The sequence below is a fragment of the Saccoglossus kowalevskii genome, chromosome 2 (genome assembly GCF_978046115.1).
Source record: "Saccoglossus kowalevskii chromosome 2, keSacKowa6.1, whole genome shotgun sequence".
In the NCBI taxonomy this organism is placed as follows: Eukaryota; Metazoa; Hemichordata; class Enteropneusta; family Harrimaniidae; genus Saccoglossus; species Saccoglossus kowalevskii.
Window position 1 is genome coordinate 43,656,340 of NC_140642.1, and position 18,581 is coordinate 43,674,920.

General features: G+C 34.5%; 1 protein-coding gene across 1 annotated transcript in view; it reads left to right on the forward strand.

Moving 5' to 3' along the window:
* Nucleotides 1–18,581, forward strand: part of LOC100378823 (splicing regulator SDE2-like) — a 94,710-nt gene that overhangs the window by 19,796 nt on the left and 56,333 nt on the right. The window contains exons 2-3 of the mRNA XM_085495787.1: nucleotides 2,668–2,785; nucleotides 3,020–3,131. Coding sequence (XP_085351913.1) covers nucleotides 2,668–2,785; nucleotides 3,020–3,131 — 230 coding nt within the window. The remainder of the gene's footprint in view (nucleotides 1–2,667; nucleotides 2,786–3,019; nucleotides 3,132–18,581) is intronic.

Consider the following 18,581-nt stretch of genomic DNA (forward strand, 5'->3'; position numbering starts at 1 on the left):
AAACTAAAGGAATTAAGTTTTTTATCCGACATCGATCTTTTGACGTCGTCCCTTAAGTCATTGTGATGAAGCAGAATAAGCCTCCAGACTTAGTATACCGAGAAAGGAAAAGTCTATCCTTATTTCATAGTTAGTTTTGTTGTTTTAAACTTTGTATTCTTTCAAACATTTTACAGTTTAGTTAGCAAGCAACCATGAGTTGAGTTTTGGAACAATGCAGACTCTAGATACTGAAATTCGAAACGTGTTGAACTTTCATGAAGGCGCGACAATGTCATATAAATCATTATCGGATAATTATTGTCTAATAAAATCTAATGAAATGTAGGCAGAGATGTCTAACTTAGATATTTTTAGCTGATATTATCGATAATATCGGAGAAAAACGAACTGTCCCAATAGTTGCCCAGACTACTAGGAGAGTGACTGTGGTCCTAGTAATAAACTAAGTGACTTCTAAAGACTGAATGGTGTTTGCGAACTTCGTATTAGTTATTAACCGACGTTAGCTTCACGTTTATGTCACACCATGGAAACAGCCAAAAACATGTTGCTTGTTTTTGAGCGGAGCGGATCGCCAACCAGCCTACCGGCTTGTTTAATTATATATGCAATAATATCGAAGAAAAACAAACTGCCCAACAGTTGCCCAGACAGAACTGTCTAACTTAGACATTTTTAGACATTGTTAGACGATAATATCGGAGAAAAACGAACTGTTCCAATAGTTGCCCAGGCAGACCTGTCTAACTTACACATTTTTAGACTATAATATCGGATAACATTAAAAAGTGCAATGTCACGCCTTCCTCTGAATTTTTATTAAGGTAAAGAGAGATGTAATGTTGTTATCTGATATGTAAACATTGTATCTGTTCCTGCCATCTGGCACATGAGTCATGGTCATTGCTATAAATAAATAACTTGCACTTTAGCATTGAACTGGGTTGTATCTAGTCTTACTTGCTCCCTATTATCCAGGCATTGTTATACGGGGTTGTCAATATGTTTCTCAAAGTTTCTCAAAATCCTGAATATATCTAGAAGTGAAAATTAAATGATTTACAGTATTTTATACCCATTAATAATGATTGAAATGCAATAATATCACTGCACTAAAAAGACTTCAAACAATTATTGTTACTTCTCCATTGAAGGTTATGAGCAGACCAACCTTTATCGCTACTGGCTTTCTTAATTATTACATGTACTTGCTCTGAAAACATAGCTTTTACAATTGTTTAAATTAACAGATGTTCAATGAATGCATTTTAAATAATAAACCTTACTGTGTTAATAACAAATTGTATTTGACAACATGAGAATGATTCTATGCCTGTGGTGATGTTGAAACAAACCCAGGTCCTGCTAATATACTGAGACCTGATTAACAAAGAAGTCATGTACATCAAGGTTCACTCAGATTTATGAATGCAGTTTCTTGAGCAAGTATACATGTATGACAAATACAGTGTAGTTTTGTTGCACTTGTGTACTCTGAGATTCTGAACATGGGTCAGTGGAAGTTTTCAGTTGTCAGTACAAAACTAGATTATGGGAAATCACTTTATGATGAGTTGTACCCACATACATGTAGATTACATATTCATTCACCTGTTTGCAGATGTTCCTTGTACTACTTTATAATCAAATAACAGGGACTGTGACATTTCATGTCTTGTTCAACATAAACTGCATTTATTGGTGATTAAAACACTTCAAACAAAGTATAAACTTCTGATAATTACATAAACATGTAGAATGCCATAAAATATGAACATTGCATAGTTAACAGATGAACTAACTGACCCACATGCAAATTGTCATGCAAATTAGCATTTATCTCAGCTTCTTTTTAGTGCACATCCCAGAACTTTAACAAAAAATAGCTCCTAGACGCTTTGACCTTTTGTTTTGAAATTTTCACAAATGATTGACAATGTGTTTATCTTCAAAACGCCGTCGGGGCATTGTTTTTGGTTGAACAGTGTTACAACAATTGTACATACAACTATCCTGGGTGTTAATTTATGCATAAACTTGAAGTAGTGAAATTTGGGCTGCTGCCCTGCAAAATTGACAACTGGTAGACAGTTTTCAAGACGGCGATTTCTTCATAGTAAACAGATGTACCCATAAACCAATTTTGACAGGAAACAGAAGCATGGTTTAGGAGCTATTTTTTTTTAAATCACTTTTGACCAAAAAAGCACATTTTTGTGCATATTTCAAACTACAGTGTCCATAAAAAAAAAATATTAAATTCTTTTTAAAATTCATACAATAAGTTTTCTGAAAATATATAGTTTTGTGGACAAGGGAGGTCATCTTGGTTTCCTAATTAACTAATTAAAATACCTGTCAGGTAAACTGCATCTCTACCTTAAAGCGTTTTCCATGCAGACAGAGGTCAACCAATCAATGAATGCGTACTGAATTAATAATGGAATGTCAGCCAGAAAGGAAAGATAGAATGCTTTTGATTGATTTCTATATAAATAAACTGGAGCGGAATAATTATGTATAACGTCTATAAATACATAAATTGAAATTACTCATTAAATTTGAACAAATCACATAGATCAAAATATATAGAAATTATCAACATCAAACCACACCTATAGCTTATTATGGTTTCAACAATTATATATTTATTTATAAATACAGGGTTTAAACAAAGATGATATATACTTGGAAAATAATGGAAGAGTTATTGGTGATGAAGATATTATTGATAATACTGCATTTCATCATGTATGTTTTCGTTTACCTGGTGGAAAAGGAGGTAAGTTTTTATAAATGGCAAGCAAGAATATTTGATAGCAGATACAAGACCTCTCTGAGAAAATTAGCATATTTGGTAGGAGATAAGCCAGGGCTGTATCCAATGTTTATTTCACACATACGAGTGAACACATTATAATACTGAATTCAGTTTGATATATACAGTAGTGTCAATGTACAAACATTGAATGGCTTGCTTGGTTGGTGAATGCACATCTTTTTCATATAATTGCAGGTTTTGGTTCTATGCTACGTATGATTGGTGCACAGATAGAAAAAACAACAAATCGTGAAGCTTGTAGAGATCTTAGTGGACGACGATTAAGGGATATTAATGATGAGAAAAGGTACTTGCTTCACCAATATTGTAACAAATCTCTAACAGTTTGCTTTGAATCACGGCTATGCATATAAAATGGCAAACTGACAGTCATTTTTAGTCCCCGTTACTGTAAAATGATTTTTTTTGCTATTTTCGCTGAAGGAATGTCTCAGTTAAAATAAAATTCAGCGAATATACCCGTTTTTCTATATTTTACATTCAACTTGTCAAAAATCAATGAAAATAAATTCAATACAAAACACCAAGAAAAAATCTTTACAGTGAATGATAATTCCTGCTGAAATAAAGTATTTTACAGTAGATTAGATCTGTGAGTAACGCTGCTGTTATTACGGCACGTGATTACTCCATTGCGTGCAATTTATTATAGTACTGTTTATACATGTATTCTGTTCGGCTCAGTGGTCTCATTCACTAGTTACTAGAAGAACTAGTAACCTTATTTGATTTCAAGAACTTCAAGAAGGCGGCATAAGAGACGTGTTGGCAAAGGTAAGTTCTCCAGTTTCAGTAACATTGAATGCATTGGGGTACGATTGGTGTACATTCCGTGACGTACGGACGTGAATATTATGATGAGTGCCAGCTTTATATTCTTGTGAAAAGCCAAAAAAGCAAACAATTGTTTCCAATCTACGAAACTAGTTTGTAAATTGTATACCCTGTCAAATTATTGTACACGAACGATTAATTCATGGGGACATAATTTTCAAGTTAATCGTTTTACGGTCTTTTGCTTGTGTTGCGATTTTCGAAATATCCACAACTCGGGGGGGGGGGGGTGTTCCTGTGTCGATCAATTTAATGATTATAGGTTGCCTATGATTATATTCGTATTTTTTATGTTGTGAGTATTAACTGTTAGTTGTAATGAAGATTTTGCCTATCTCGTACAATTCAACATGGCGGATGTACAGTGACAACACGTGTGTTGACGGTCGGTAGAGTACAGTCTGCAATGAACCATGAAATCGCCCGGCGTTTTTTCAGCAGTTTTTAGCTCCGCTGTCGACTTTGTCGAGCGGAACTTATCATATGAGTGATTGTCCGTCGTCGTCCGTGTCAATGTTTTACTTTTTCGACTTCTTCTTGAAAACTACAAGCCTGAATGCTTTGATACTTGGTGTATATGTACCTTGGGTAGACCTCTCTCAGGTTTGTTCATTTCATGTTGATATCTTCAATTCTCTAATTTTGGTGAATATTTTTGTCATTTTTGGTAAAAAGTGATATTTTCGACTTCTTGTTAAAAACCGCAAGTGCAAATGCTTTGATATTACATATATAGGTACTACATGTGGACCTCTCTCAGATTTGTTCATTTTGTAATGATATCTTTAATTCTCTAATTTTGGTGAATATTTTTGTCATTTTTGGTAAAAAGTGATATTTTCGACTTCTTGTTAAAAACCGCAAGTCCAATTGCTTTGATACTACATATATAGGTACTACATGTGGACCTCTCTCAGATTTGTTCATTTCGTGATGATATCTTCAATTCTCTAATTTTGGTGAATATTTTTGTCATTTTTGGTAAAAAGTGATATTTTCGACTTCTTGTTAAAAACCGCAAGTCCGATTGCTTTGATATTACATATATAGGTACTACATGTGGACCTCTCTCAGATTTGTTTATTTTGTGATGATATCTTCAATTCTCTAATTTTGGTGAATATTTTTGTAATTTTTGGTAAAAAGTGATATTTTCGACTTCTTGTTAAAAACCAATAGTTCAATTGCTTTGATATTACATATATAGATACTACATGCAGACCTTTCTCAGATTTGTTCATTTTGTGATGATATCTTCAGTTCTCTAATTTTGGTGAATATTTTTGTCATTTTTGGTAAAAAGTGATATTTTCGACTTCTTGTTGAAAACTGTAAGTCCGATTGCTTTGATATTACATATATAGGTACTACATGTGGACCTCTCTCAGATTTGTTCGTTTTGATACTATTCATATTGTTCATTTTCTAATGATGTCTTCAGTTCTTTAATTGAAATGTGCATTGCTAACAGTGGAGCTATCTCAGCCGATAGGCTGCTTGTTTATATTTTACCGTAGTCATTGACACCTATTCAAGAGTATGATGTTTCTTGTGACTAGCGTGGATTGGTAAGCTTCGTTTCGACAATGAGCTGTTATTTCTGTTAACAATGTTAAATTATTCTTCAAATGCTCAGTTTATTTTTTGAAAACAACTAATTTTTTCATTTAAAAAAATCATGCCGTTTTTCCTGTCAAAATCAAAGCATAAAGATCTTGCTACAACATCGGTGAATCTCTACTGTGTTGGGTTCACCCCGAGGTCACTGAACTGTCATTAACATATTTAAATGAGCCATGTGTAATGAAAAAACATGGCGGATATTATATTGCATCGAGCATTTACATTCGACCGAAATCATTTGTTTACGATGAAACTAAGTTGAATTTTACTTCCAATTCATAAAAATTCAACAAATTTTTTTTTGTACGTTATTATAATCATTACTGAATAATATTCAACAATTGCAATACTTTGAAAACAAGTAAGTTATTCACTTGCGAAACACAGAATGACTGGAATGTGCTACCGTGATCATTCGCTACCGGTACTAACCACTAAGCCATGTATTCGTGTTTGTATTTATTCAAAACTTCTTTTAGAACATACTTTTTGTTATCAACAAAATTAGAAAAAAAATAATGCATATTACATTTTTTACAATTTCAACATTTCGTGATGCCTAATTTAGAACCAAATTAAGGCCTTCAACACCTAAACCAGAGATTTTATAAGTACATGTTATTATGTATTTCATTTTGAAAACTTACTAAATTAAATGTGATCTCATTTTTAATTGTTTAAACAGAATTATGATTTATATCGGTAATGATGTTTTCATCCAATATTAATTGTGCAATTGTTAAAATGCCTACCTACACATTTATTAGGGGCCCAAGCCCAAAGGGCGAGGCCCCTATTCTTATTGTCCGTTTTTTTCTTTCTTTAGGGGCCCAAGCCCAAAGGGCGAGGCCCCTATTCTTATTGTTCGGTTTTTTAGGGGCCCAAGCCTGTAGGGCATGGCCCCTATTCTTATTGTCCGGTTTTTGACTCCCATGTGCGAAGCACAAAATGGGAGTTTTTGCAGTTAGTGTCTGTATGTGTGTGTGTATGTGTGTATGTATGTATGTGTGTATGTGTGTCCGACTGTTCCACTGCTATCTCAAGAACCATACATCGGTTTTTGATGAAACTTGGTGCATAGATGCTCTGGGCCAATGCGCAGATTTGATTAGGTTTTGGTAAAAATCCATGCTCGTTAATTACCTAATTTGCATGATAATTAGCTAATTTTTAGCTGTTCTATGACTGTTCCACTGATATCTAAAGAACCACTCTTTGGATTTTGATGAAACTTGGAACATAGATGCTCTGAACTAATGCTAGGTTTTGATTAGGTTTTGGTTAAAATCCATGCTCGTTAATTACCTAATTTGCATGATAATTAGCTAATTTTTAGCTGTTCTATGACTGTTCCACTGATATCTAAAGAACCACTCATTGGATTTTGATGAAACTTGGTACATAGATGCTCTGAACATATGCGCAGATTTGATTAGTTTTTGGTAAAAATCCGTGCATATTAATTACCTAATTTGCATGATAATTAGCTATTTTTTAGTGGTTCCATGACTGTTGCACTGATATCTAAACAACCACTCATTGGATTTTGATGAAACTTGGTACATATATTTTCTGAACTAATGCTAGGTTTTGATTAGTTTTTGGTAATAATCCGTGGATACTAATTACCTAATTTGCATAATGATTAGTCAATTTTCGTTTTTTCTACTGATATCTCAAGTACTAATCATTACATTTCAATGAAACTTGGTACATAAATGTCATATGACACTGCACAGACCTGATAGTTTTTATGGTAATATCAGTAATGTAATTTTCCTAATTTGCATAATTAATTAATTTTCAGCTTTTGATATAAGTAGTGAGCATTACATTTCAATGAAACTTGGTACTTACATACTCAAGGACTATGCAGAGATTGATTGTTTCGGATAAATATTTGTGCATATTAATCACCTAATTTGCATAATTAGTTAATTTTTAGCTTTTCCACGGGTATCTCAAGTACCAATCATCGCATTTCAATGAAACTTGGTACATAGATCCTTTAGGGACTATGCAGAGACCTGATTAGTTTCAGGGTAAATAATTGTGCATATTAATTACCTAATTTGCATAATTAATTTTCAGCTTTTCTACTGATCATCACATTTCAATGAATCTAAAATTATGCAGAGACCCAATTAGTTTTTGGTAAATATTTGTGCATATTAATCACCTAATTTGTATAATTAACCAATTTCCAACTTTCACACTGATATCTCAGGTACTCCCGTAAAAACCCTCAAATAAGAGCCACTTTGTAACACTTTCATTTCTGGGTGGTGCTTATTTGAGGTAACATGTTGACAACCCTGTAGCCAGTGGCTCTTAAACCAGGGTCATCAAACTTTTTCATTGTGAAATAGGGAAGGGGATAGGCAAACACACACACAACCAAAACAGACAAGTAATTATTAATGATGTATCATTGCAATTAATTTATTCTGTAAAAATACTGTTATGGGAATAACAAATGTCAAATAAATACGACGATTCGACGTTTCATCGACAATGTGTAGCAATGCCTGAAGTCACGTTTCACTGACAATGCGTAGCGATGCCTGAAGTCGGATTTGGTAGCACTCTCAGTGTCTGACCCAACACTCGAATCACTTGTACAATTGTTTACCAAGTTTGGTACGGCAAACTTTTTTCTTGAAAACTGGGAATAACTTGCGTGGCTGTGGCTGGCGTGGTGGTTGATTTGGTGACAATATAAAATAGTTTCGGATAGAATTGATCTGACCAGCAGCGACAGGAGAGGACATACTTGCAAAGGAAGCATGGAACGAATGATAAAAATGATGCCCAATCACTTGTATTTATGGCAAAAACAATAAATAAAAACAAGTTTTTCTATAGATTTGTACAGCTTGGGTACTTGGGCATTGTTTTAATTGCGCTAGACGTCTGACAGTACAGCTTTGGTTTATATTTCCTGTTTCATAATCAAGCCAGCTTATAATGATATTCACGTACTTCACAGTCCATGCAAACAGGGTCAAACTATAGCCCCACCCCTATATAACCAAATACGAAACGATACCGAGAAAGTAACAATTACATGTATTAAAAATAATTTCCTGTGACCAATCGGAGAGACGAAATCATTCACGAAAGCCCAGGCCTGTTACAAGGCATTTTCTGATTGGTACAAGTTCAGATTATTTTCAATTCTCACAAATAGCTAATTTAAATATTTGGGTCAGGCGGGTCACGTAGACTTCACTTTGCTGTAAGACAAGTTGATCGCACAAGTTTGTGGAACTAATCCATTCGACTTCAATTTTGATTATTTTCGGCAAGAGAGTCCTCTCCAAACTAATGCCAGTTATTTTGTTACTTCCCTGAACATTTTGTCTCGAATCATCCAAAAACGAACGTCTCAAATAAAATGCAAAAAATAACCCAAAATCACGATCAGCGAGAGTGGGCTGCGTAATCATTACATTCTCACAGTCGGAGCTACGTCACAATCCCTCAAACGTTGCCATGACCGGATTAACACCTCTGTTTTCCCCCACGCTAACCAAATTCCCCCCACGCTAAGGAAAAAATCTTTTGTTTTCTGCTGACTTCCTGTTCCGGTCCGTCTGTGAGAATGTATTTTCGATACCTCCGATTTTCCGATAAAGGCGTTCTAAAATCGTGACGTTCTTTACTTGGTTATAAAGACAACATTGACAATGAATATCTCAACGTGTCCTTCGGTGTTTCGGCAAAAAACATACTAGTAGTTACTATGAATAGTTTGTGAATTGGTCGATTGTGTGTCAGAAATATAAAATGGACAAGTTGACAGTCACATTCACGCTCTCAGTGCATTTCTTTCGTCTATCATTCTTCCGTTCTCAATTACACAGGACATCAGGCAAGTTATGGGGGATAATCTTTATTCGTCTCACACCTTCTGTGCGGCAATAAACAATGCAGGTGGAAGTGAGGCACGATAAGCTCGGTGTCTGCCTGATTGTAAACAAGCGGGTGGCTGGCACTTATTTCTGGGTTCTTATTGACAAAACCACTCTACTCTTGGTGGCTCTTAATGGAGGGTCAAATGTAACAAATTTTCACTGAGTGGCTCTTAATTGAGGGTGACGCTTATTTGCGGGTTTTTACGGTAATCATCACATATCAATGAATGTTTATACATGGATGCTGTAGGACAATAGACAGACCTGGATAATTGTGGGTTAAAATCTGTACATATTAATTACCCAATTTGCATAATTAACCAATTTTAAGCTTTCACACTGATATCTAAAGTACTAATTTCCATTTTAATGAAACTTAGTACAAAGATGCTCTAGGACAATGTACAAACCTAATTAGTTTGGGGTAAAACTCTGTTCATATTATTTCCCCAATTAGCATAATAATTCATAATTTTTTGGTTCTAATCACATTTCAATTAAACTTGGTACATAGAGTTTTTGTTACATTGCGCAGACCTCATTAGTTTTACAATCAAATCTGTTCATGTTAATTTTCTGATTTGCATAATTAGTTTTCAGCTAAGTAATTTCAAATTATATTTAATGTATCTCCAATACTCTCAGCACATGGGAGTTCTTTCTAAGCTTTCTTTGATTTCTTCTTCTTTCTTCTTTCTTTCATAACTTTTTTCGTCAAGCCGTTTGAGAAAACCGCTGAACCGAATAGTCTGAAAATGCTCTATACTGATAGTCTCCAATATGAACTGGTGCAACATGCTTTCAGAATTTTGATTGGTCAATTAGTTTGGCAGCCATATTGTATTGAAATAAAACCGGAAGTGGCTGTTTGACCACATTCTGAGGGTCTAGGCGTCTTGATTTTTTTATGGTATATAGTACAACTCATGTGTAATAAATATCAGCAATAAACACTTTAGCGGTCATGTGACTTTCCCCGCCATTTTGTTTTTCCTAAAAACGGTAAAAAACACTTAAAAATCTTCTTATTCAGAACCGCTAAGCAGAATGCTCTCATATGTAGAATTTAGCTTCAATATATGAATCCCATTTATGTTTGAAAAAATTATTACGATTGGTCACGTGGTTTGGCCACCATTTTGGATTTCTTCTAAACAGGAAGTAATTTTTTTACTCTGGCAACACTTGAGGGATTATTTTCTATTTTGCTTCATGGCATCTGTATATCAAACTCTTTCAGAAACATAAAAAAGATTTCAGATCTTGGATTTTAAGCAAAATTGACCAAAAGTTTGGGCATTTGTTTCTCAGAGGTGATTCAACCAATCTACTAGATGTTTTTATATTTGCCATGCCTGGCCTTAGCTCCATATGAGAAAAATAATATTGTTTTGATCAGTCACATGGTTTGGCCACCATCTTGGATTTTGTCAAAATAGAAATTATGCAACTGCATGTTTTGTATTAGTCTGATCTATTTCAAATTTTGTATGTGCATTTGTGTCATCAGATGCATCATTTTGCCCCAATAGCACACTGCTAAGCCACGTGGCTGAGCATCTATGGGGTGGGGGCTTCTAACCTCATTAATATGCATAACTGATATATCTCAAGCACTGTTGGAGTTAGGAAGATGAAACCCGTGTTATTATGACAACATTTAACAATTGATTTCATTAAAATAACAGATTACCATATATGGTCATGTGAACTCATTAATATGCATAACCATTATCTCTCAAACACTGTTGTAATTCGGATGATGGTTCCTGGGTTTTCAGGACAACAGTGAGCAATTGATTTCATTAAAATAACAGATTACCATATATGGTCATGTGAACTCATTAATATGCATAACCATTATATCTCAAACACTGTTGTAGTTAGGAAGATTATTCCTGTGTTATCATGACAACAGTGAATAAAAGATTTGATTAAAATAACAGATGACCATATATGGTCATGTGAACTCAATAATATGCATAACCCTTATATCTTAAACACTGTTTCAGTTAGGAAGATGAATCCTGTTTTATTATGACAACAGTGAACAAGAGATTTGATTAAAATAACAGATGACCATATATGGTCATGTGAACTCACTAATATGCATAGCAGTCATATCTAAAACACTGTTGCAGAGCAGGACATGTAACTAGTGTCATTATGAAGACATTGAATGATAGATGTAACTGACATTAGAAATGGCTATATATGATTATGTAATCTCATTATTGTGCATAAGAACATGGCTCATTATATATCCTGAAAACTATATTTCGATAACCAAAGCAGGTAAATACATGGTACCAACTTCATTTTGACCTCATGTTACTGATAATAAGAGCTATCTGATTGTTTAACATGTAACCTCATTAATTATGAAACAGAATCTTATCAGCTTGGGCCCCGGTGACGCCGCTTGCGGCTTTAATTTCTTCTTTCATCTTCTTTCTTCTTTCTTCCGTAACTTTTTTCGTCAAGCCGTTTGAGAAAACCGCTGAACGGAATGGTCTGATAATGCTCTATACTGATAGTCCCTAATGTGAACTGGTGCAACATGCTGCCAGAATTTCGATTGGTCAATTAGTTTGGCAGCCATATTGGATTGAAATAAAACCGGAAGTGACTGTTTGACCACTTTCTGAGGGTCTAGGCATGTAGATTTTTTATGGTATATAGTACAACCCATGTGTAATAGATATCAGCAATAAAAACTTTAGCGGTCATGTGACTTTTCCCGCCATTTTGTTTTTCCTAAAAACGGCAAAAAACACTTAAAAATCTCCTTCTTCAGAACCACCAAGCAGAATGCTCTCATATGTAGTATTTAGCTTCTATATATGAATCCCATTTATGTTTGAAAAAATTATTACGATTGGTCACATGGTTTGGCCACCATTTTGGATTTCTTCTAAACAGGAAGTAGTTTTTTTACTCATGCCACACTTGAGGGTTTACGTTCAATATTGCTGCATGGCATCTCTATATCAATCTCTTTCAGAAACCTAAAAAAGATTTCAGATCAGTCACATGGTTTGGCCGGCATCTTGGATTTTAAGCAAAATTGACCAAAAGTATGGGCATTTGTTTCTCAGAGGTGATTCAACCAATTTACTAGATGTTTTTATATTTACCATGCCTAGCCTTAGCTCCATATGAGAAAAATAATATTATTTTGATCAGTCACATGGTTTGGCAGCCATCTTTGATTTTATGAAAACAAATCTTTTGCATTTACATGTGTTGTATTGGTTCGATTTGGCTAAAATTGTATATGTGCATTCTACTTTTGAGATGCATTCTTTAACCGAATGGCACGTGGCTGGGTTTTGTTGCTAGGCGCCTAAGGGGTGGGGGCTTCTAACCTCATTAATATGCATAACTGATATATCTCAAGCACTGTTGGAGTTAGGAAGATGAAACCTGTGTTATTATGACAACATTTAACATTTGATTTCATTAAAATAACAGATTACCATATATGGTCATGTGAACTCATTAATATGCATAACCATTATATCTCAAACACTGTTGTAGTTAGGAAGATGATTCCTGTGTTATCATGACAACAGTGAACAAGAGATTTGATTAAAATAACAGATGACCATATATGGTTATGTGAACTCATTAATATACATAACCATTATATCTTAAACACTGTTGCAGTTAGGAAGATGAATCCTGTGTTATTATGACAACAGTAAACAAGAGATTTGATTAAAATAACAATGACCATATATGGTCATGTGAACTCATTAATATGCATAACCATTATATCTTAAACACTGTTGCAGTTAGGAAGATGAATCCTGTGTTATTATGACAACAGTGAACAAGAGATTTGATTAAAATAACAGATGACCATATATGGTCATGTGAACTCATTAATATGCAAAGCAGTCATATCTTAAACACTGTCGCAGAGCAGGACATGTAACTAGTGTCCTTATGAAGACATTGAATGAAAGATGTAACTGACATTATAAATGGCTATATATGATTATGTAATCTCATTATTGTGCATAAGAACATGGCTCATTATATATCCTGAAAACCATATTTCGATAACCAAACCAGGTAAATACATGGTACCAACTTCATTTCGACCTCATGTTACTGATAATTCAAACTACCTGATTGTCTAACATGTGACCACATTAATTATGAAACAGAATCTTGTCAGCTTGGGCCCCGGTGACGCCGCTTGCGGCTTTAATTGTTTTTGCTTCTGTTGCCATGACATTTGTAAAAAAAAAAAATTAAAAAATCATGCTTGATTAAAATTGAAAAAAAAAAGATGTAGCCATGTCTCGTTATTTGTTTCCCACTTCTTTCAAAGTAAAACTGGCGAAGCCATGTACCTGGTAAGTGCCATACAACCATCAACTGTGGAAAACGTGTATGTTATTGAAAATCTTTAATTAATATAACATTTGAAATGGCGTAATGGTGCAAAATATTTTCAAGCAATTGGTCTTCTGGTGGCACTACACTGCACATTTATGCACAGTCAGTATCCCAATGTGCGATCACTAACATATGATCTCAGCTTACTAAGTGATGATGGTGGTTGAAATGGAAAACTGAATACAAAAATCCAGCAACATCTCAAACAAATTTTTGTCTGCTGTGAATGCATGTTTCGTTGCATGAAATGAAAAACCCAATTTTTTGATAGAAGCTTGAGATCTTGTGCCATACAGGGTCAACCGATTGACCAATAAAAAATGTTGTTTTATGTATCAAGTCATTGAATGTTTCCAAAAACATGGTACCAATGATCTGAAATTTCAGGAGTGCTCGCTTAAGGTTTTTCAATCTAGCTTATTGTCTTGTTCTTTTTCAATCAGTTAGGTACTAGAATTTATACTCCTATAATTCGACCACTCAAAATACGCTTCTGATAGTTCAACCACTCAAAAAAAAAAATCTGCTTTTCTTCTAATAATTCGGCATCTCCCAAAAACAATTATTTTTCATGGTCGAAATGCTAGAAGAATACAAAACTACTGTGATTGCATAGCGATGCCTGTAGGGCCATTGTCCATTAGTTCTCCTGATCAACACAGCATTATACATAGTAAAATCTTGTGATACTAATCTCTAGAACTACTCAGATTGGTACATATGTCTTATGAACCCACATGTGTTCTTTCAAAGATATCCTTGACAATACTCATTTTTAAACTATCTTTTTTTTCTCTTACAGTGGTGCAGTAAACTGCTTCAATTTCGAAAAGCAATTTTTCTGGGTTCCTACAATAGAAGTGTCAGGGACTTTATTGAAATATGTTGTACACAAATTTCATAAAATCTTGAATATATCTAGAAGTGAAAATTAAATTGTTTACAGTATTTTATACCCATTAATAATGATTGAAATGCAATAATATCACTGCACTAAGAAGACTTCAAACAATTATTGTTACTTCTCTATTGAAGGTTATGAGCAGACCAACCTTTATCACTACTGGCTTTCTTAATGATTACATGTACTTGCTCTGAAAACATAGCTTTTACAATTGTTTAAATTAACAGATGTTGTTCTATGTACAATGAATACATTATAAATAATAAACCTTACTGTGTTAAGGTAGCGGGACTATTATTTGCATACTTGTTTTCATCTTCTAATTGTGACTAAATGACTACAAATAGACCCAGGAAAGTATATATTTTTAGAATCGCCAGACTTCAAGCTATTCACAAGTGTATTTTGCATGCCTGTATCTGCATTCTACGACGCGTTACTCAATCAAAGGTGAAAAATTACTTTTTCTGTAAAAAAAATAATTACGCATTTCTGCTGGCGATAAGAAGTATTTTTTTCACTTTTCCTAGTTGTTCAATAGTCTGGTATATAAAAAATAGTGTGCTGAATTTCAATTACTGTTTCAGTCGCATTGCCCCCAACTAAAACCACAACTCGTTGGTAAATAATCGATGAAATAGTTTGTCTGGACACATTCAAGTTCCTCTCACTGTCACCCTAAAGCTGTGAAAATTTGGTGTTAATCCAACGAAAATAAGTATACGTTATTTTTTGTTAAAGACCTTGTATTTTGAAAAACACAAACTCCTAGAAAACGTCCATGAAGTAACAGCAAAGATTTTCAAGCTTGTTTATCGGCACAATCAATTTGTTTTCCCATCAAGGTCTGTTTTAACATGTTTAAGGACATCCAAATGTGTAAGGCTATTGGAAACCAAAAAAAATAAAGGAATGGGATAGCTATAATTGGATAAATTCGGCATATGAAAACACCAAAATGAATGATTTTTTTTCAGTGGCTGTGTGACCTTGTGTCTGACACATTCATATGCAAATGACTAATCTGTGAAACAAACCACTCAAATGTTTGGAAACATTCATTGTGTGTCAGATAGCTACTGATAACACATCCTAACATTGCTTTGTCTTGAGTTTATCTTTGAAACTTATAGGCACACAGATTAAACCTGTGTTGTTGATTTTGGAAAACACTACTGAGGCTGCCTTGTTTTCCTTCAGAAAATCTACATTTTAACCAACTTACATGACATTCTATGTTATGTTGACTTTATCACATGAAAGTTTATAGTGCATTTCGTCAATTAATAAATAAATGTGAAAATTGTAATTTTCAACACAAATAATAGTCTCGCTACCTTAATAACAACTTGTATTTGACAACATGAGAATGATTCTGATGCCCAGTGATGATGTTGAAACAAACCCAGGTCCTGGTAATATGAAAATTATCTAACAACAGTAACAAATGCAAAACATAGAGCAGCATTGACAAAATTGAGAATTAGTACCCATAATTTAGCAATAGAGAAAGGACGATACTAAAAAATTCCTTGCAGTGGGAGAAAGTGCACTGCTTTCAACCAAAATGAGTTTGAAGACGAAATGCATTTCTTACTTGAGTGCAAGCTGTATGAAAATGAGAGAACTGAAATGTTGAAGGAAATAAATCTAATACATTGCAACAACACAAATACCAATAAATTGATTACAATGCTAACAAGCAATAACAGCCAAAATATAACAAAACTAGCAAGCTACAGTATATCTATAACTGTTTCAGTGCCAGAGAAAATCTTTTCAAAAACCAACCAGCTGCCCCTAGATAAAAAAAAAATTTAGCGCTTCCAGTTTGTGACTTCATCAGTTTTTTCATCTTTATTGTAATTTACTTTTTCTATCCAGATAAGGATGCGATTATGCAATAAAGATTACTATTATACTAAGACCTGAATTAACAAAGAAGTCATGTACATCAAGGTTCACTCAGATTTATGAATGCAGTTTCTTGAGCAAGTATACATGTATGACAAATAGTTTTGTTGCACTTGTGTACTCTGAGATTCTGAACATGGGTCAGTTAAAGTTTTTAGTTGTCAGTACAAAACTAGATCACTTTATGATGAGTTGTACCCACATCGAGTACATATTCATTCACCTGTTTGCAGATGTTCCTTGTACTACTTTATAATCAAATAACAGGGACTGTGACATTTCATGTCTTGTGTTTTAATGAATGCTGTTCCAGGCTATATTCCTGACATTTCTTGACTGATCATGTTCATACTTTATATATACATCATGTCACACATATGCTCATACATGTATATTGATGGTGATGCAATTCAAGATGACAGAATGGCGACCATTTTTAGTCCCTGTTCAGATGAAGTCTGAAAAATGCTGTGTGTACATGTATCTCGTGCCTGCACTGATTCAATTCATATACCATAGTCAAGCGCCAACCCCCTATTTTTGCTAAATTTTTTGTAATCAGGGATAACAGTCGACAAAGCTTCCACCCCTTCAAAATGCCACTAATTAAAAACTTAGTCTTTGATCATTGCTGAACGAATACTGGTACCGGGGTAATCGTTTTTATATGATACAGCATGGATATCGACAGCAGTGAATATGAATGCTTAGACCACAGTAACCATGCATAAACTAGGCCTCGACAATGACCTGTTAATAAAAGTAAAATGCGATAAATATTTCATGCCATATTCAGTTTACCAATCAAAAATTGCCGGTTACCAAAATCAATTCCAATAGATCGTACTTCAACACCAATAATTCACTTCCGCATTGCGTTACCGGAAAGTCTTCGAGAATTTCCGAAGAATTGTGTTGATACAACACAGCATTCTGATTGGTTAATAACGGAATTGACCCACTAGGTCAAATCATGCAAATACATGGCGGAAAGTGCTTTTCATCAGGAGTTTGCCTATGATCCAACACATCCGTCAGTGGAGATAATGATACAAATTTTGACTTTGACTGTGTTCCAACAAACACTAATATCTTGTAATTTTGGGTGGTACGTAGCGAATATTGTTATAAAATGTGCATATTTTTTCTGGCCATTTCTGTTTTTTCATCATAGAAGTCAATGGCGACGCAATTTTCGTAATTTTATTTTCATTTTCCCTATTATTTGCACTTTCCCGAGGTGGGGCAAGTTCCCACCACTAAAAAATCATGATTTTCTGTGTTGAGAACCCTGGGCGCTAACGCGGTCTAGTACGGTATTAATATAATTATGTAGCTACCAGCATGCATCCTGTCAATCATGTATTAGAATTCATAAACATATGACACACTGTGGAGACAGTACGGTAATTAAAATAATAATAAACACAATATGTCAATTCTTTATTTAAGCAAACACTTCTGGTCAGTCACAGTTTGAAAGCATCCTTCATCTTCGCCAGTAAACACCATGGTAATCAGCAGTCAATTACGTGCTGAATGTACGAGTGTAATCACTGCATTTTATACGTTGTAGACATTTTGATTCAAATTCACACCATAGGATTCGGAGCAACGCTTGTTTGTTTTCCCAAGATGAAGTATTTACAGCAAGTCTCAGAAGTTTTGGGGCAGCCAATTTGCTAGCGAATTGGCTAACTGCTTGGGTTTTGACTAAACAGTTGGCTTTCGAATCTGGCTGGCGCTGACTCATGGTCGCATCCACTCTGGGCGAGTCTATATTGCATTAGGGGACATAGAATGCTTTTATGTAGCCTGGTACATGTCTGGATTCCCCTGAATGATTTGCTTTGCGAGGCGTAATAATGTACCGTACTTATCCAGGTAAGAGCCCATGCCTGGGCAAACTCCCCCCCCCCACTTTTGACACAATAAAGAAGTTGAGGTCATATCCGGGCACACGGCCAGGGTTTTTTTTTTCTACATAAAAAAATAACAAAAACTATTTTCTATTCGTTGACTGTGGTTGTATTAACAGTTGACTTTCTTGAAGTCTGTCGTGATGCTTATAAAAATTCTTTAAATATTATTGTTAATTGCGAAATAGCTGTAACAGCTTTCTGCGTTCACCGCT